The sequence below is a fragment of the Sceloporus occidentalis genome, unplaced genomic scaffold, assembly GCF_023333645.1.
Source record: "Sceloporus occidentalis isolate IW3139 unplaced genomic scaffold, rSceOcc1.0.p SCAF_24, whole genome shotgun sequence".
Taxonomy (NCBI): domain Eukaryota; kingdom Metazoa; phylum Chordata; class Lepidosauria; order Squamata; family Phrynosomatidae; genus Sceloporus; species Sceloporus occidentalis.
In genome coordinates, this window is record NW_028317004.1 from 6,765,809 (window position 1) to 6,786,643 (window position 20,835).

The window sequence follows — 20,835 nt, forward strand, 5'->3', positions numbered from 1 at the left end:
CATCCGAGACAATCCTAGATATAAACAAATGAGGTTGATAAGTCAGAAGGCCAAAGTACACATGCATCGTTACACAAAAGGTACCCTATATACAGTATCATACTTTAGTGCCCAGCATACATTATCCCATTGTGTTTTTAATATGAATGTAGTTAGCAGGGTATACAGAAGTTTCAATTTTTTTTCAGTAGTCATGTTGATAACTTTGATTATTTCATATATAAGTGACGACTAACATAAAAGCTTAAAGGTTTCCCTAGGAAAAAAAGGGGGAAATTATAAATAGCCTCTAGCAGCCTTTTTCTTTTTTTGCATTTATCATAGTTAAACTACTCTGTGTCAAGCAAGATACATCATATCAGTTCTTTAAAAAATCAAACACTAATAAATAAAAGAACATATATGCTGTCCCTATGGACCATTGATCTCATGTATTTTTTTGTTTGTTTTTAATGGCCATTGTGAAGCTAAATTGACACCTGCATTTACTGCCCTACGCCTCCATCATCAAAACGGACACAATTAGAAACACTCTTCCACTCCAACATTTTGACAACTATATGTATAGCAAGACCGGGGCTGAAGTGAAGTCCTGCGCATACTATTATTATACTATTATTACTATTGAAATATAAGGTAAATATTCACTGCAGCGACTTCTACAGGTAAACACTTTTTAAAATACATATATATATTTCAGCAGTTATAAGTGAAGTATAAGACACTAGTGATTTCTGCACTTCCTCAAAAAAAAAATTCATATTCTGACAAATACTCCATATATATATTTTTCGACAAAGCCTATCAAATCATAGTCCTCCAACATACCGGCTGTCTGTATCACAGCTTAGAATATGTTTAAACGGAGCGTCATGCCTGGGAGTCAATGCATTATCAGGCTGCCTGGAGGAGATATGGGAACAAGCTCGGTTCCTCCAGATCTACTAGGTACACACTGAAACTGCAAAATTAGGAAGAAGCCGATAAGAACATGCTACACAGAACAAATAACCGAAGATAACCCGTGACAAAAATGTTAAAAGCATTATTGTGAACAAACTCTTCTAAACAGAATCTGCCTTCTTTGACCAAAGCTGCTCTTTTATTATTGATTTTTTTTTATTTTATTTTTTAGATAATACGCGAGTTATAACGTAAAATAGAACACCTAGTTATATTAGATACAGATATTACATATAGATTATAATATTTACATACTTTATTTGCATTTAATCTTGTGCGAGTCCCCTTAACGAATGAAGGTCTTGTATATGGAGCAGAGTGTGGTGCCGGCGGCCCTTGGAATGCATTGTTACCTGTGAGAGACACGTTGATAATACGCACGCATACGTATGTCTGCATCTCCTTGTGGTTGACAATGCAAATCGAGGCAGAAACACCGCCTTGCTCTTTACATACATTTACATATCAATAGGAGCCTGTAACAGGTTAAATAGTTTAAACAGAGAAAAACAACAGCGCTGTCTTTTGTTCCTGCTGTTTTTTTGTTTCTTCGATTCAGTGAGTGTTTTGGATACCATCTACTCGGAAGAATTTACACCGTAAACCTTAAAAATTACTTTATAAGATCTTAAAAGGAACACCTAAGCAAATCAATGTATAAGTGCCCCTTTAATGCTCTTCATTCAAATGGTATCATTTAATATTATTAATATTTTTGGTATCATTTTAAACTTAAATGAGGGGAAAAGGTCCAAAGAGAGAAATAACTCCACCAGCAGTGTTATACTTGGATAGGTTTTGACGATATTTTAAATATTAAGAACCGCAGACAACTTGGTCCCCGGAACCTGTGTTACTATGTTTTTTGCGTCTCCTTCGATGTGTTCTTCAAAAGCTACCTGTTTTGGGACGATCTACATTTTAAAATCCAGGACAAAGGACTAAATAATCTTTTGTGTATCTTGGTGGGAAGTGGTGGGAAATTTAGTAACGAAGGTAGGTGGCTGAATGGCTTCAATCCCAGCAGGGCTGTTACAAAAAACAGCTAGATTTGGCTTTTAAAAGCATTCCACGGAGACATCTCTACGAAATGAGTTTTCATTTGAGTTTATGACTTAAACAAGTATTTTAACATTTTACAGTATAGGATCATAATGGCATGTGGGAACAATAATATGTTCTAGAGAGTAACGTTAATTTTTCAGACTTCTCAGTGAAGCTTAAGGTGGGTCAATGTCATCTCTCCTCGAACTGTAACGGATCTAAAGGTCTACTCTCCATGCTTCTCATGCATGAGGGAGCAGCCACTGCTTAGACGCATTACATTTTGATTGTCATGTATATTTTTAGTATCAATAGGTATGCATGTAATCACTGCCACATAACGTAATAATTCTTTAAAAAATATATTTTTACACTTTCAAAAAACAATGCACAATTTAAGAATAACCCTTAAATTTTTTTTAAAAATTAATGTCCTCCATCTCATTTATCTATCTGAGGGACAAATCCATATTGGAGGGTTCTGCAAAATCAAGTCTTACAACCCTCATCCAAACCCAAACAATTTCCTAACTACTTTGTGGCTCATGTGGCCCAATTCCCTTTAAGATGCAAATGCTCACTGGTAGGGCCCTCATCATAATTTCTTTATTACGACATCTGGTAAGTGAGAATCCTGTTGCATTACAGAATAATGTTTAATGGTGGTCCACATGTGAATAACATATCAGCCATTTGATAGCTTCTGCGATCTTTCCTGCCCATGTGGTCGACAGATAACGGTTATAAAAATAAAAAAGCCTGAAATTACTAATTCCACGAGCAACAAATACACTTATTTTAAATGCAATATCAAAACAATCTCATAATAGAGAATCTCCTATGCACCCTGACTTTTAATGGCAGCTTTGAAATTTGAAAGAGATCTCTACTAAATGATCTGCTGTGCCATGAGTGACTTAATATACACACAGATAGTTCAATTGTGCCTGATGTGTCTGCATATCCCAGGAAAATGTGCAGGAATATGCAAAGAGAAGAACGAGAAGTCACAGTGTGGGTGGCATAATAAAGATGGAAAGCTTAAAGCAACAATTTATCGTATATTACTAAACTATTAAATGTCAGACAACTTGAGAATGCTTGTTTTATCTAAATGGTGCTATTTTTTAACGGCAGTGGGATCCTGAATACATTAAAAAGCCTCCTCAATACCATTTGTAAAGCTTGCGTTTAACCTGTTTTTAATCATCATATATAAGGTATAATGTCTTACATATTCCACATCTCTAAATACAATGTGGATCCTTACAGTAATGTTTTATGACTGCAAAATTCAAACCTATGACCGTATAAAGACACTAAAAGTGCATCTCAAATCAGGTTACTCTGCAAGCAAGAAACAGAAGGCACGGCGACTGTGATACTCCTGGGTTTTCCCTCCGTCTTTGGGATCTATTCACTAAAGTGAGAGTTGTGGTTTTAGCTCCTTGACTTCACCCTACATCGTGAACATCCAACCCTAGTGAGTTTCTGCTGCAGGAACAGCTTGGCCGGCCCTGTATAACATATAGTTAAATCAGTGAGATTTCTTTAAATTCTACTTTATATTTTGAATTATGCATCATACGGGGCCATCTCGGCCCTTCTTGTGGAAGAAACCTGCCACTGTTGACCCTAGATAATGAATAGTTAAGTAAGAGAGTTAACAACGCTGCTTTTCTGCAAACTCTAGTGAAGAAACTCCTATATCACGCCTGACCCTGTATATTTCCATACATTTACCATCATATTATTCACATTATTAAAGAAAAGACATTTCCAACTCCATACAGCGTATAACACGGCCTAAACCTTATTTTAAAAGAAGTCATGTTTCCCTTTATTACTTATCCACCGTAGTCCCCTGTAGAATGTTTCTCTATGCTATTGCATCAAGTCTATATTTAACTAAAAAAATCCATAAACAATCCATCAAAAACAAAACTGTGATATTGATCTAGTGTGGTTTGTAAAATATGGACTTGTGTTTCTTGTTATAGTGATATTCGCTCTCTAAATGAAGCAAGGATCCTTTGTTTATACAAGAAAAAAAATGGCTTCCGCGCTGTCATGACTTTATACTGAACTGATTTCTACAAGCCCTCGAGCCCCCTCCCCATGCAACGCTGAAAATACTTCTGAAAAAATATTGGCTTCGCCTCCCCACCCAGTTTTTTAAAAACAGTCTTATAAAGATAATCGTGCATCTAAAACCAGCCGGCTCTACATAGCTTCCTACGGTCTGCCATTAATCACCCGTTTCTGTTTTGATGGAAAAAACATTTATTCATAAAGCCAGGTACTTGACGGTTATCTCCCTGCCTCGATGAGTGTTCTAGATTTTTTCTCTCTCTATTATATTAACAATGTCCATCAAAATAGTTTCAAAGGACTCTCCACATAAGTTCCACCAGGTATGATTTCAAAAAGGCTTGTTCATCTTTATGTTCCTCATTTGGCCAAACCCTTGGCTCTAAATCTAAATTTAATTGGCATTATAGTTTTGGCTGATCAAGCAGGACCTTGCACAATAAAACATTAATGTGTTCCTCTACGAACACCACCGGAGACCCATTGTTGGTTATACATCATGTATTATACTTCTCGGCAGTAAAGAGACTTTCCAAATTCACACCTCCCTCAGTTGACTACAGTCATGATCTCTCTCACACAAAACAGGAGGCATTAGCTCAGGAGAGCTAGAGGTTTTTTTGATAAACTTTTCAAACCTCTTCGCACTCTTTTCTTCTGAGCAAGTCCTTTTGCAACATCATCGAATCTCTTTTGAGACAAAGGATAAGGGCGTTTCATGAGCATTTGACAATCTTTTACATCGTGGTATAATATTCCATCCATTCAGAAGTTGAATGGCGGTTTGCTCATTACCCACACTCATGCACCATGCCTGTTTTCCACCCACTTAGCAGAGCTTTCATTAAATGGAACCATGATCGGAGATGAGATAACGAGCAAGCACCTAAGCAATCACTGCTATTGTGACTTTAGTAGTCGCGGACGACATAAACATTCCAACTCCTTTCCTTCAGTGAGCGTAATGAAGGACTAGCCCCAGTGAGCTTCTCCTGATGGAAGAGCTAGATTGGCCCTGTAGCTTCTATCCCATCGAATTATACATTATACAGGGCCAGCTCAGCCCTTTCTGGAGCCATGGTTATTCCATCATAGCGAAGCGAGGGAGTTGAAATAGCAAATCTCCCGTTAGCGAGACCCGAGTCGTACCTTGCTGGAACAGCATTTTTAGATCAAGACAATTAATACACATTTAACAGATACTGCGAGTGTGTGTATATATATATATATATATATATATGTGTGTGTGTACCACAGCTTCATGATATACACGGTGGAAAATACCCATTCGCTAGGGTTCCCGAGAAATATGCAATGGATGTTGCGAGTTTCCCAAAGCTTCCCCTGGCACTAAAGAGAGTATACAGCCCTTAGTCTGTAGGGTCAGGGCCTTAAATAAATAAAGTTTCCCTATACGCATTGGCGCAAATCTGATTGAGGTGCCTTTTGCCAGGTTGGCCATCATTTGCTGTTCGAGCGTATAACGAAGTCTGCCGCATTTGGCATATGGACCCCTACCAAATGGTTATCTCCCCCCTGTACATGCCTAATTATCACTACACTGGACGCAGCGCCAGCTATATGGACAGATCCTTGGGAATGGATAAGGAAATATATATAGCCAATGGGAATGATCAGGGAAAGTAAAATGCACATTATCTGCCAAAAGGTGCATTATAAATGACATTCCCATTGATATATATATATATATATATATATATATATATGCAGCTTCAAATGATAAACACTGACGGTATGGATCTACCTTTATCAAAATAATGCCTGGAAATCGTTTTATTTTGGCTGGCGTTCAATTTGAACTTGCTATTTCTGATTGGTCGGTAAATTTACTGGCGCTCAGCATCCCGGATTCAGCGGCATCCCTTCTCCCCCGTACCGGTGTATTGTCCCTGAGCAGCAAATTCAAAGCCCCCGCCGGTCCCAACGCGCGAAACCGGGACTCGGCGCGCGTGGATACCGCACGACCACTGATTGGTAGCGATGAGTAAGAGGCAAACATCGCGAGGTTTCACCTCCGCTGCCCCCCTCCCCACCAATCAGCCACTTCTATTGTTTTGGCGACAGACTATAGATTATACAACAAGGGCCTTCGACGTTGTTTGTTTTCGTTATTCTTCAATAAAAAATATGCGTATTGTTATTCAATTTTATTGTAGTTATGAAATGTTTGAGTGGCGCACATGCTGAAGCTACACTACACAGTTGCCATATTGAATAATGCTTCAATCCTCCTTCCCCTTTTATCACCGCTCTCTTTACAAAACCCTCAGAAAATACAATCGGCTATATCCGGCCTTTACCGTCAAGCAACCTGGGCTCTCAACCAAGCTTGCGTTCTTTTTCTTTTCATACGTTGAATAGAGCCAGCTGGTGTGGGAGTGGGTAAGCCTAAGAGTTGATTGGCTTCTAGCTTGTCCAATGAAAACGTTCCCTTTGTTTCTCATCCAATCAGTAACCGCCTGCTGAGCAGAACGCTTATCAGTAGGATAGGTTGTACTGCGTTGTGGTTTCGTCTTGTGTTTCGGCCGCGCTCGTGCAGGCAGCTGGGGGTACGGCGGAGTAACGAGGTAAGGACGTGGTTTCTGGCCTAAGATAGCTGTTTCAGAGCGGTTATATGCCCTATTATTATTAACAGAGGAAAACCTGTTAGAAATTGCAACCTGCTCCGGCTCTTAATTTTACATGCGTCACTGCGCGCGGTAATGAGCGCAAACGCGGCTCTTTGTTGGTTATGTGCCCTTGGTCGGTTTCCCTGCCTCGTATGAGGGCTTCGGACCGTCCTAGAAAGACTTTTTTAGTAGGTGCCGAATAATCCTACGCTAATTCATAATAGGCCACTCTGTACCGGCAGCGTTTCAATAGTTAATCGATGTAGGCGCGCGAATGTAAGAAGGCCGCTGCGATTCTGGTAGCTCGGGGGTGACGTCACAGCACTCCAGCCGTGGCCGTGCGCCAGACTGGAGTAGAGTGATCGGGCGGGACACAAGAAGAGTAATGGCGAGGTAAGCGGGGCAGCAGTTGGTACACATAGTCCGCGTGTGGCGGTGGTTGTGTGTTTCGCGTTACTAGGCCTATCATTGTGTTGTAATGTTGACCGTTGACCGGCAAACCGCCATCGTCCCTACTGGGGGTGGGATATTAACGCCTTGAGTGCCAGAGAAAGCGATTCGTTGTGCCCATGTGAGCGCTATTAAAGTACTTAGCGCGTAGTCTGCCCGGCTGCGTGTTGCACGTAGGCATTGAGGGAGGCGGGCCGTGCCCGCAGCTACCCAAGCTGGCAGCTTGGCGTTCGCCGGCGCACCCTGATGTGTAGTGCAGCCGCCATGCCGTCTATAATTTTTTTCTTTCCCTCAGTCACAAAATGGCTGGTGGCGGAAGCTTGCGGCTGAGGGGCGGGGCTGCTATGGCCGGTATCCCAGCCTCGCATGTAGACAAAGGAGCGTGGAGGATCTAGATCTCACGAGCTGCGGGTAGCTCCACATCTGTAGATTGCGATCAATCGGGGTTCTGTTGCTCCTCCGTCTGAGTAGAATTTGAGAGGCGTTCGGCCCATCTAGTCTACCCGATGTAAAGATTCAAACCTTACTCGGTGTTTGATCTTGTTAGATGCAGGATAGCCATACGCTTATCCCGTGCATGTTTAAAGCCCCTTACCGTATTAGCCTCTACCACTGTTAAACTATCCTCTTTATAAAGTATCTGTGTATAATATATATATATCACATGCATACTTCTGGTATCTAACTAGTTGGTGTTTTGCCTGTATCGGCCCCAAGGCTACTCTGTGGCTTTTTGCTGTTGTGACTGGAACAAAGTGGGTTTATAAGAAGCCCTGCTTTGCCATTATTATATGGGTAGCTGCGATTGGGTAACGCACTCGTCTTGATTATACTGTATGAAGTAGCTCAAATCAGAATTGCAAATGATGGGGTTAATGCGAGGTAGTCATAGGCTGCTCTGATATGATGATATCATTTAATAGCTCCGCCCAGCAGGTGATTTGTCTTATAACCCTGCTGTGCTTCTCAGTGGGCTTATTGGCTCCTCTAGCTGTCCAGCAACATGCCTCTGCTAAACACTAGCCCAAGCCGTCTCTTCACTTCTGTTTGGGTTTCCACAGATTTTAACCACCGCTTTAAAAGTTTATTCGAAGAAGATGGAGACAGAGCAGGAAGAGGTTGAATTCACCAACACAGAGACCAACGGTGAGTTGGATGGTGCGTTCTGCTGTTTTTTACACTTTTTTTTTTATCTTGCGAAATGATCTAGAATAGCTTAGATACGTTTGTGTAGTGTGTTTGTCGATCCCAATGTAAAATGTAGATTCTGTTTAGGAAAACGTCCAGCAGAAGATATGGAGGAGGAGCAGGCTTTCAAAAGATCTAGAAACACAGATATGATGGTAGAACTACGTATTCTGCTTCAGAGCAAGGTAATTGTTTATCTTATTTTTATTTCTATAAAGGCTGTGTTTTTATAGTGCGGCAGCTATTTCAAATGATATTTATTTGCATATAAATTTTTTAATTTTTTTTTTTTTTTTTTTTAGAATGCTGGAGCAGTAATCGGCAAAGGAGGAAAAAATATTAAAGCACTTCGGACAGACGTGAGTTTATTAAACGTTCTTACTATGTTAGCGTACTTCTAAGCCTCCTGTACATCATTGATCTCATGGGTATAGTCTATAGAAGTATAAGGGGGTGGGTGTTGTTTTACTTTTTATTTTTTTTACTTCGCACGTACGCCAGGCATGCTGATTTGTACATAGCTTAAACATTTTTTAAGTAACTGATAAGGGTTTTTAATCTATGTATATAGTGGTTCAAAACCACTTCAGTGGGTTGACTCATGTGATTAGACACATGAATAAAATAAAGGTTTTTAACTGCCGCCAGCATCTGGCGTAATGGTGATCCCGGCTAAACAGTAAACCAGTTTTCTTCCTCAAATAGAAATTTGTATTTTTCTTACCCACAACATATTTTTTTGTCAATTTCCTCTTGAAATTGTTTTCCAAACTTGAGTTGCTGTGAGGGGGATGTGTCTACACTCACGAGCCAGCCTACTACACGTATATAATGTCATAATGGAACTGAAAGATATCTCCTATGGTCAACATAGTTAAATTTCAAACTTAGTTGTGTTTGCACAGTATGGCTTAGTACTGTTTCTTTAACTGACAAACAGTTTAGTTTTGTGCTAAATTAAAATGTATTGCTTTTCCCCCTTTTCCCTCTCCTTGTTTTTTTGGCCACATATCTCCGTTGCCCATGTACTGGATCGTCTTACCCCTGCGTTGCCCACCATGACGGCCCATCTACCCCTGAACGCCCATGTGAAAACCCTGGTTGGCTATGCCCAAAAATGTGCTCGTTGCCCAACGGGTACTATTCCTGACAACCTGTGATTGAATGCCCATGCCCAATGCCAACATCCACGAACGCCAATGACCAATGCAGTACAATGCCAGTGTTTCAGTCCCAGACAGCAGTGGCCCCGAGCGGTATGTCCCAACAGTTTATGCCTCACTGCCTGATTAGAAAGAGAAATGTATTATAACCTGCCTTTTGATATGATTAGCTTCCCCTACATCTAGTGTTTTTTCTGTCTTTATTTTTTTTCTCTCCCCCCTTCAGTTGTCCCCCCTCCCCTCCTTTTCACTCACTGATCTTCCACACAAGCTAATGGTCCATGGGCCCTGTTATTTATCAATGAGGGGAGGAGCATTTATTCAAGCTTTGCATTTTACCACGTTATGCATTTAGCTGTTTCTTAGTGCTTTTATTTGTCTTCGTGGTCCACCTGACTCTTCTGACATCACCTTTCATTTTATTTTTACTTAATGAAATTTGAGATTTTAATCACTCCTTCACTCCACATTTATGTTGCAATTTTTTTTGTTCTCTTCAAAGCCCATTAGTGTTCTGATTTTTTTTTTTTTTTTCTCTCAAAGTGGTCTCATCCATAGTGTCCACCACTTGCATTTTCCACTTTCCCCAGAGATGCGCCAGAGTCAATCTGAAAAGAGGTTACCCTAAGTGGTGGTGGGGAATATGATCATTCACTTGTTTCCAGTTCTGTGCCACCTACTTGCCCACTTAATCGGAGTCCTTCCAAAACCCTTCCGTTCACCTACACCTAAATGTTTACTGCCTTATCCAATTTAAAAGGGTAAAAAGCACATGTATGCATGTATACAGTATTTTAAATTGCTAGCTGTATTTGCCATTTCAAGATTATTCTTGTCCTGCTAGTAAAAATCACTAAATGTTACATTTTCCTTTCCTGCCTCGTTGTGTGCAGTATATTGAGCATCAGTGCAGACATCGAAACAATTGGTGAAATATTAAAGAAGATCATTCCTACTCTTGAAGAGGTATGTGTGTGTGTGTGTGTGATCTTAATATTTCAGTTTCATAGTCCAAGCAATGAGTAGTTGTTAAAACTGTATTTTCTTTCTGCAGTACCAACATTTCAAAGGAAATGACTTTGATTGCGAGTTAAGGCTATTGATTCATCAAAGTCTGGCAGGAGGAATTATTGGTGTCAAAGGAGCAAAGATTAAGGAGCTACGAGAGGTAGGAGAATTATCTTGTCACCGTTGCTGGCACTTGAGTGCTTGAAATACAGATAATTTAGCTTTTGTATTTGGGTAGCATGTAGTTTGCAATAAAAGCAAATACTAACAAAGTGCTCATGCTTACCCAACACCTTTTATTGGGCTTTATCCACTTTATTTTCAATATTGAAATGTGTAAGTGTAATGTTTGTGGTCACCTCACATGTTGGATCATTTACTTTGTAGTCCACTAAATAATTAGCATCCTGTTCTGAATTGCCTTCAGCCATCTTCCTTAAGGACAAACATCCTAATACTATAACTTTTTTAAATTCTCCAGAATACACAGACCACCATTAAGCTCTTCCAGGAGTGTTGTCCTCATTCCACAGATCGCGTTGTGCTCATTGGCGGAAAGCCAGACAGAGTCGTTGAGTGCATCAAAGTTATTCTAGATCTGATATCGGAGGTACGTTGTTGTTTTTGTTTTTTGTTTTTTTAGAATAAAGGGTTATTCACCTTTCTGTATTGATGGTGGTGTAATTTTTCTTTTTTTTCTTTCCCTAAAGTCTCCTATCAAGGGGCGTGCACAACCCTATGACCCCAACTTCTACGATGAAACTTACGACTACGGTGGCTTCACAATGATGTTCGATGACAGACGAGGACGGCCAATGGGTTTTCCTATGCATGCCAGGGGAGGCTTTGATCGGATGCCTCCTGGGCCTGGTGGTCGTCCCATGCCGCAGTCAAGAAGAGATTACGATGATATGAGCCCAAGGCGAGGACCGCTTCCACCTCCTCCAGGTCGTGGAGGCAGAGGTGGCAGTAGAGCCCGCAATCTTCCACTACCACCGCCTCCGCCACCTAGAGGAGGGTAAGAATGCTTGTGTTTGAGAGCTTGTAATTGATCATATAATTTATTATATATAATGTACAATGTATATTATAATTTCTGACACTTGAATGTTCGGTAATAAGTGTGGCTGAGATGTGAAAAGTTCCATACTAATGTTTGGCAATGCATTTTTTAACTGTACCTTTTTTTTTTCCGCCTTATAGGGATCGTAGAGGAAGGCCTGACCACTATGATGGAATGGTAAGAAACGCACCCACCTTTCCAGATTCATTACTCAATGTTCACTATTAATGTGTATTAAACAGGGCCCTAATACTTCAAATAGTGTACCTTTTGCATGGCTTAATATTATGAAATTCCCAGGGAGAATTGGTTGTATATAAAGTACCCTTGGATTTCGTTACTGTGGTCATTGCTTAGTAAAGTCAGTATTCAGTTAACTGCTTTTACTCCCCCCCCCCCCCCCTACTCTCGATGGAATTTGGTATGGTCAGTGACCTAGTGAAGATGAGTAATTTTAGCAGTGAATAATCGCCACTTCAGGGCTTTGTGAATAGATTGGTTTAGCCTAGATTCACTCATTCTTGTGGGGTGTGTATGTCTAATGGCAAAATGCAATCAACCATAGACTGGTTTAAACATTCACTAACTCTTAAGTAGAGGAAGTTTTGGGAAACTCCCCATGCACACTGTCCATATTCCCAGCGTCTGTGTACTTGTTGATATGTTTGCTTCCCTTGCTGATTGCATTGCTAGGTAACCTCTGCGTATGGTCATGTTACAGTTTCTAGGAAACTAGAATACAGTCTGCTTCATGCTTATTTGTAAGCCGTTAAACCTGTGGCAGAGCATGTATGTTACTTTCCATTAATGACCTGCAGGCGTAATTACCGTTAAGCAGGCTTTACTGCATTCTTAGCTGTATAAAATTGACAGGACCAATGCTATAGAACTGTAAATCTGTAGCTTATTTACACAATCCAAGCTTCCCCTTTTGTGTGGTCATTAGTTTTTTCTAATTTTGTTTTTTTTCTTTACTTTCTTTCCATGTGGCTTTTGACAAATCACCAGGGAGGATCTGGATATGGTAAGAATTTCTAACGCATGTTTTTGTTTAAATGTGAATGCAAAAATGGAGCCCATTCATAGAATACTTATTATTTTCTAGGTCGGGGGTCTTATGGTGACCTTGGTGGACCAGTCATAACAACACAAGTGACCATTCCCAAAGATGTAAGTTCGTATGACCCTTTGCGTGTAAGAAGGGGAGAGCTCATTGGTGACCGAAAGCTGCAGCTCGGTGATTGACAACAAACATTTGTAGCTTTTGTTTTACTTAAAATCTCCTTTTTGTTCTTTCACCTTCAGTTGGCAGGGTCAATTATTGGAAAGGGTGGCCAGAGGATTAAACAAATACGTCATGAATCCGGTGCGTCTATCAAGATTGATGAACCTTTGGAAGGATCAGATGACCGGATCATTACCATCATAGGCACCCAAGACCAGATCCAAAATGCACAATACTTGCTTCAGAACAGGTGCATTGCTAGAACATTTGAATCTGCACGCTTTGAATACTAAACTCTCCAGCACCTGGTTATTTGTCTACTTTGCATCTTTCCCTGTCTTAAACCTATTTTCTCCGGTTTCCTCCTTTTTTTGTGTTTCTTACTAAAACAACTTCTTAAAACTAATTCTGCTTGATATTAACTGCCTTTTTCTGCCGTGAAACAGCTGCAAAAGCATTTGTAAACATATTAATGTGCCTGTAGATTAATTGTAAAATTGTAGAAGAAATCAGTGGATGTTGGTTTAGTTCTGTGTGGAAGACTAGTGATTTTGTTGTTTTTCGATAACCACACTGACAACAAATCACGGTCTGCCATATGGCACAGACCATGCCTCTACAGGACAAGTTGAAATGGGCTTTGATTTGATGTCAACGCAGCGTTTCACATCTTTTACCTATTCTAACCACCTCACTGGTGTGGTGTGCTTGTCCCCCCCCCCCCCCTTTAATTTTATCATGCATGTGGTAGGTTTTTTTGGGTGTTTAGCATATATAAGAGGGGTGTTGTTGGGTGTTAACCAACTTGCTGTCACTAATCTATATAATATGCTTTTTCAAATGTATAACTTGTACTAGCACACTTTTTTTTCTTTTCTTTGTGGGTTTTTACCTAATATTTGAAAGGCACATGCGCAATGTTCTAATACAAGATTTTCTTTTTTTTATAGTGTGAAGCAGTATTCTGAAGATTATGCTTATGGGTTTTGACTTCTAAACATTTGAGAGGCACATGCTCAAGGTTTCTAATGTAAGATTCTCTTTTTTTATAGTGTGAAGCAGTATTCTGGCAAGTTTTTCTAAGACTAGTGAAGAATGAAGGAATCCTGCATCATTATGTTTCTTTTTATCTTTGCTTCTGTTTAAAAAGAAAATAAACGCCAACATTCCTCTGCTTCTTTAGGTGTACTACGTTTAAAGGGTAGAGATTTCTATTCAGTGTCCAGTATGTTATCGCGCAGCTCATTTAAATGAGATGGCATGTGTTCTAGCATTGCAGCTGCTTTGGAACAGGTGCAATAAAAGTGGAAATTATATTCATAAATATATTTTTCTTCATCTTTTCGCTGCAGAGACTTGAGTGTCTAATCTATCATGAACAGTTAGATTTTTGATTTTTTTTTTGTAACTTAATGTGAGCTGCAGTTTTCATTAACTTTCAAATAACTATTTTTTTTTTCTCCCACCCCCTTTAGGATAACTGGCTTTTTGGTTCATATACCATCGATGTGGAAGAGTGCAGTATGAAGTGTTGATCTTAGCTCTCTTGCACTTGTGGCAGCTTGCTTTTTTTTCTTTTTAATAAAATCATTTGTTTTGTTCTATTCTCAGAATAAAACAAATTTGAATGAAACGTTATGCTGTGTGTGTAAGCTTTCATACCTAAATTGGCTGTTTTCTGCAAATGTGGGACGTAAAATTTGTGTGCATAAGGACACGGTTGTGCATGCACTTATGCAAGACTGTAACTATGTCAATACAGATCGGTGGTTGGAAACTTGAAAAAAGCTGTTTAATATAAAAATGAGGCTCCTTTTTAATTAGAAAAGGCAAGTGCAAGATATTGCTAACTTCACCTCTATCTCTTTATGGTTGATGGTATGTGTTCCAAAGTGCTTGTTGCTACTGCTAGTGACAATATAAAACTATATATAAATATCCAACCATGCTAGCTTTTGTGCAAACTGCTGCACAAGCTTCTTTAGCCCACAATAATCGCTTATAATATAATGTCCACTGAAGGGATTATAATAGTTCTAAGGCTTGTGTGGAAGAAGTACAAACAGTTTACATGGCGGGCTCTTCTGCGTGTGCTTGTCGCCCATTAACACCCTTGAAGAAACCATTTGGTAAACAGCCACAATGTAACATGTTATCTTTCGGTCCCACTTTGGATTCAACAGTCTGTTTACTATATTTCTGGGTTTTCTATATATCAGGAACAAAATATGAAATTTCTTTTTCAGGCATAAGTGGATTCCAAAATATTTTGTTTAGAACAGCTACAGTGAAAAAAATCCGGAATGCTTTTCTTCCCCTTCCATTGTTCACGGAGTACAAATCAAGATCTCCGATCTTTTGGATGCATTTGTTAATAGTAACCTGCACATCTAAGAATCCAGACTGTGGAGAATGCCTTCCTCCAAGAATACTGTACAGAATTTATAAAGCTGAAAGGAATATACTCTCGTAACGTTCAGGATCTCTTTCCCCTTCCCCCTGCTTAAATTCACTTATTCTTCCTTTTGATTAAACGCCGCGTTAGCTTTACTGTGCAAACCTGAAATGGGATAACTTTATGTGAAACTTTGAAGAAGCAGTTAAGTTAAAGTTGTTTTAAACTTTTTTTTTTTGTGTCCTAAGTAAAGCCTGTTTTCCTTCTGAAATGTCTAACGTTGGCGGGGATTGTGTTCACTGTAACTGTGCAGAATGTACACACTGCTGTTTTTATCACTTTTACATTGATTTGTTGTATCTGAATTTAGTCATCTGTGTAGTGTTTTTGAGATTTGAACAGCTGTGCTCTCGGTTTTTATTGGTATAATTAAACTTTAAAGATTTTTTTTATCTTTATTTCTTAGTTGTAGCTAAGCGAACAGCAGAATTGTTCTCTTCCTCAACACATGGGATAGTTATTGTCCAATTCTTTAGCAGTTAGTAATTGTGTGCAAAGTTTAAATAGGGGATCTAGTTGTGCAAATTTGATTTTTTTTTAATCCCTGTGTAACAGAAACTGGATGCTTGACTTAAGATGCCACAGACGCTTAGGGATTCATTAAGAATACATGCAATAAGAACTGCTGCTTTTTTCACTTGCAGAACAGGAGTTTAACAGATGACTTTTGCAGTAAGTGGCCTGCACCAGCGCTGCTTTAACGTTCTCGTTCTTTGCTACACAATCCAGCCTTTATGCTTTAAAACTAGACAAATGAATGGTGTTCAAAGGTGTCTGATGCTTCCCCCTTTCTAGAAATGTTAAATGTTTATTGCTCTTCAGTTCTAAAACTTAATTGAATTGATTAAATAAATTTACTTCAATTTAAGAATGCTACTTTTTAATTTACTGTAAGTTTATGCACACCTAGAATTTTGCTATGCAATTATTTTATACGTTTTTACAGCTTAAAATCTGCCTGTAATTGCCCAGTATTTTCTCGCGTTTCAAGGTTGTTTTGACGGTCTACTTGTTGAGTAAATGCTGACTCATTTAATACATAATCTGTAGGAAGGTTCATTAGTTTTAACAAATGGGCGGTAAGGGGGGAAATTACATTTTTTTATTTGTGGTTTAAATATATACTTAATTGTGGTAACGTTGCCTTCCTCTAAATGATTTTGGGAAATTGTCCAGCTAGAGTGCTAACCTTGCCATAAACTGACGTAGTAGACCTAAACGCTGTTTGTAATGGACATGCTAGTCGCTTCACTGTAATTGTTTACTGGAAAGCATTTGTGGCATAAATGCAGCCTGATCTTGTTACTCCAGATTAGACAGCCATATGGAACTGGAAGGAGGACAGCAATTTCCCTTCTGCCTTCTCCCCAGCTCTAAAAATCTACATAGTTCATTATGCGTGAGAACTTTAATGGCTTCACATAACATAAGTATTATATCCAAGTCACATCCAATGCTACACCTCTGCATGGTGATGTCACCATAGGAATGAGTTCTGGGCCTTTAATAGAACTAGTGACAGATAAATCGTGAAGATGCTCTTCAGCCTTGTCTCTTCCCTGCTCAGAAGTGCATATACTGTTAAGGCATTATTGAGAAGGTAGATACCAGAAACCAAATACCAGAAGAGTCACTTGCTACTATAGGAAAGCGGTAAACAAAGGGGTGTCGATGTTGACCAAAAGTCCAATTATTTGCGTCGCTATTTGAAACCATGGACAACTGGCTGTAGTTGCACAACACAAGGTATGTTAAGGTTAAAACCTTGTTAGTTTGCCTTGCCTATATTCAAGTATGGCTTTGCAATAAAAAGTCACCACGTTCTCTAAAGCTTGGCAAGTAACGTTGTATTTCTTGTTTTTTAATAAGTGGGCTTAATGAGGTTATCTATGATTTTTCCATTGTTCCGTTTCTCATGTTTTATTTCCAGAAAAGCACTTCCCATGTCCCAACAGAAATAATGTTCATACATTTTGTCTTTGGATAACTCATTTTCCAAATAGTGATAAATGCCCATAAGCGAGAGCCATCTGGGTTCGAGCTGGAGGCTTTTGCTATCACGGCTGATTACTGGGCCTGCAATGCAAGTGGCTAGTGCTCTGCCTTAGTGTCACTGTAACCTTTCTAATCTAGTAACAGCAGTGAAAGTCAGATGGCTTGGGAAGATTTAACTGTATCAAAGAGATTAATTTTGGAACATAAAGCACTCTCCACACCTAAAGGGGTTGCTTAGGAAACTACAAAAATGGAGCACAGAAAAGATCTGCAATACAGAGTGTGATCGTATCAGCCACGTGGCATCTTTGTGCAATACAGAAGCTGGTGCACTAGGACGTGATATAATGTCCTGGTGTTCGGCTGCCATGCAAGGTAGTAGGGTGATGTCTGTTGCCCTGCTCTCAGCTCTGCCTCCACCCTAACCCTTACCGATCTCCGACCCCCACCTCAACAGAGGTGTACCAATATCCACACCTAAAATTGTGGGATTATATGGTACAGCACCTTAACCCAAGTGCTAGACCCCACCACTAACATATATCTATCTGCCATAACATTGTGACCACTGACAGGTGAAGTGAAAAACACTGATAAGATTATGGCACCTGTCAGTGGGTGGGATATATTAGGCAGCAAGTGAACATTTCATCATCAAACTTGATGTGTTAGAAGCAGGAAAAAATAGGCCAAATAGTGATGGGTTGAGCATCCCCAAAACTGGAGCATTTGTGGGGTGTTCCTGGACTGCAGTGGTCTAATTAAGGAAAAGTGGTTATCCAGAGACAAGGTCATGGGCGGCCAAGGCTCCTTGATGCATGTGGGGGAGAAGGCTGGCATGTGTGGTCATAGCCAACGGATAAGCTACTGTAGCTCAAGTTGCACAAAAAAGCTAATGCTGGTCCTGATAGAAAGGTGCCAGATCACACAGTGCATTATGGTTTGTTGCGTATGGGGCTTCATAGCTGTAGCACGGTCAGGGTGGCCATGCTGACCACTGCCGAAAGCCCCTACAATGGGCACGTGATCATAAGAGCAGGACCACAGAGCAAGCCTGGTCTGATAAATGTTTTCTTTTATACCACATGGATGGCCGGGTGCGTGTGCGTCGCTTACCTGGAGAACACATGGCACCAGTATGCATCTACGGAGGCTCCACCTCGCAACTTACAGGACTTAAAAGATCTGCTGCTAATGTCTTGGTGCCAGATACCGCAGCACACCTTCAGAGGTCTATTGGAGTCCGTGCCTCGACTGGTCAGGGCTGTTTTGGCGGCAAAAGGGGGACATGCACAATATAAGCCAGGTGGTCATAATGTTACGGCTGATCAGTCCGTATCATTAGGAGAAAAGGTGTAATAACTTACAGAGTGAATAACAAAGACCCAGAGTGTATAAAATTCAACATCCCTGTATTACTATGATGAAAACAAGTGTATAGGGTGGTGCCCAACAGCTTTCTTATTCAACAATCTCTAAATATGAATCCTTAAAAAATAAAATAAGAAGCTAGAAATGGAGAGGGGAAGGGGTAATACAGTTAGGAATTGGTGAAGACGGAAGAGGAAAAGTAAAAAAATATGCTATGTTGTAATAAATATAGTTGTAGAAAAAGAACAGGATTAGTGTAAAGGGAAAGGATGGGAAGAGTTCAGAGGACTAGTTAAGGCTTTGAGTATTGAGTGGAAAGGACCAGAAAGAAAAGGCTTAGGGGTGGGATAAAACATGCATGGATGAGGTGACAGAATGGCCAAGGTGGTGGAATAAAATGTGGAGAGCAGAGATAAATCTGAGCAACAAAGTAATAGTACCAGAGACAAAGTGGGACGGGCGAAAATATGGCAGATGAGGTGGTGATATCTAAAACTGGAGAAAAAGAAAAGAAATCCTGTAAGAAAAAAGCTGGGAAAAACTAATAAGTGGTCACCAGTGTCAACAGCTGCAGAGAGGTCCAAGAGGATAAGTGTGGGGAAGGGACCTCTTGTTTTAGTGATGAGATTTTTAATCATTTTGGTGAGGGCTGTATCAGCATAGTGTAGAGTAGAGAGAAAGGGTCAAACACAGAAGAATTAAATGGGTTATGCTATTGTAGACAAACTATTCAAGTAGTTTGGAGGCCAGGGGGAGAATTGCGATAGATCGGTAGCTAGATAGGGATGTGGGATCTAAGGAAGTGGGTAGTACCAAGCACCTCAAAGCCACAGAGTAGTGCGTCTGAGATATTCACCTATCTTGAGGAACTGTCACTACCTCCTAATACTGATCTTCTAAGTTATTGGGACCAGAAAGCTGTTCACCTGACACATCTCTCTTTAGTGGCCCAGAAGTTACTTTCATGCTCACCCACAAGTGTCCAAAGCGAGAGAGTTTTCTCTGGGTCATGCAACATATTCAATCCACAGAGAACACAGCTCTCCCCACACCTGGTGGAGCAGATGATTGGGTAAATAAGCTTACCCAGCACTCAATATTCAAAGTGAATGAGGTTCTAGTGCTGTTGCCCTTTTTCCATCCTTACTCTGGTGGAGCGGTTCTTTTAATTTTTCAGATATTTGAGAATCCAGTTCAGCACCAAGTGGTTGTCATTGGTCGATTCTTTAAAGTTTTTCATATTGGGAAAATTCGGTCCTGCACCAAGGGGCTGCATTTGTCTATGTTCTGCCAGTGCCTGCCCAGGCCACGTGCCCTACTATTACTGCTACAGCTAAATCTCCGCCCCTGCCTCTGAGGGATTCATTCTTTAAGTATAGAATACAATAAATATTGAGGAAATTCAGTCCCCCACCAAGTAGCTGGATGTGTCTGTCTGCCCGTGCATGCCCTGCAACTGTTGCCACTGAGGCTCCTTCGTCTTCTTTACTCTGAGGGATCAATTCTTTACACATGTTTCTAATTTGGGGGAACTTCAGTCTAATTCTGATCTATACTGTGGGGCTGGATGTGTCTACCTCCCAGTGTCTACCCAGTGCCTTGCTATTACCGCTGCTGCTGCCTTATCACCTTACTTACTCTCAGGGATGAAGTAATCAAGATGATCCAAATGTTGGAGCAATTAAGTCCCGTAGCATGTTGCTGTGGATGTGAGTATCCATTGATACAGTGCTGCTGATGGTAGTGGTAATGTAGTGCAAAACCGAGTCCTGATCTCTTCCTGAACTTTGAGATGGTGCTGCTTTAGGTGAAAGGTGAGTCCAGAAGGTGTCAGAGGACCCCCCCCCCCCTCCCTTTGAGAAAGCCCACCAAATGTCATTTCTGGAACAAAAAGGCCTCCGAATTTCATTTGAAGCAAAAACAAACGTGGCAAAAGTGAAATGAACGTTTCTTCAAAACCAAGTTTAGTGTGCCCTGATTCATGCACAATAAAAATCAAAGCTTAGGTAAGCTTAATTTGTGCTACATACTGTCAGAGCCCAAAAGTTCCCAGGTATGGGAAGAGAGTCACCAACAGCATCTCCGTGATCTTGTTTTCCGGATGATTTTCTAGGATAACATCAAATGCTGCACACATTAGCTTATCAAACAATAAAAAAATAAACATAATATACATATACATACACTCT

General features: G+C 40.2%; 1 protein-coding gene across 1 annotated transcript; it reads left to right on the plus strand.

Annotated features, from left to right (window-relative positions):
* The first annotated feature begins 8,275 nt into the window (after positions 1-8,275).
* On the plus strand, positions 8,276-13,815 carry LOC149300566 (heterogeneous nuclear ribonucleoprotein K-like). The gene is made up of 13 exons (XM_089485147.1): positions 8,276-8,324; positions 8,454-8,551; positions 8,669-8,725; positions 9,579-9,622; positions 10,423-10,495; positions 10,584-10,697; positions 11,019-11,147; positions 11,248-11,555; positions 11,741-11,777; positions 12,609-12,624; positions 12,706-12,770; positions 12,906-13,075; positions 13,776-13,815. The coding sequence occupies exons 1-13, from the start codon at positions 8,276-8,278 to the stop codon at positions 13,813-13,815; spliced, it is 1,200 nt and encodes a 399-aa protein (XP_089341273.1).
* Positions 13,816-20,835: the final 7,020 nt, after the last annotated feature.

Excerpts from the sequence above, each read along its gene's own strand:
- LOC149300566 (XM_089485147.1), top strand. The coding sequence starts at position 8,276 with ATGGAGACAGAGCAGGAAGAGGTTGAATTCACCAACACAGAGACCAAC. Across the intron at positions 10,496-10,583 it reads TCATTCCTACTCTTGAAGAG|TACCAACATTTCAAAGGAAA; the intron begins GTATGTGTGTGT and ends TTCTTTCTGCAG. Across the intron at positions 11,556-11,740 it reads CCTCCGCCACCTAGAGGAGG|GGATCGTAGAGGAAGGCCTG; the intron begins GTAAGAATGCTT and ends TCCGCCTTATAG.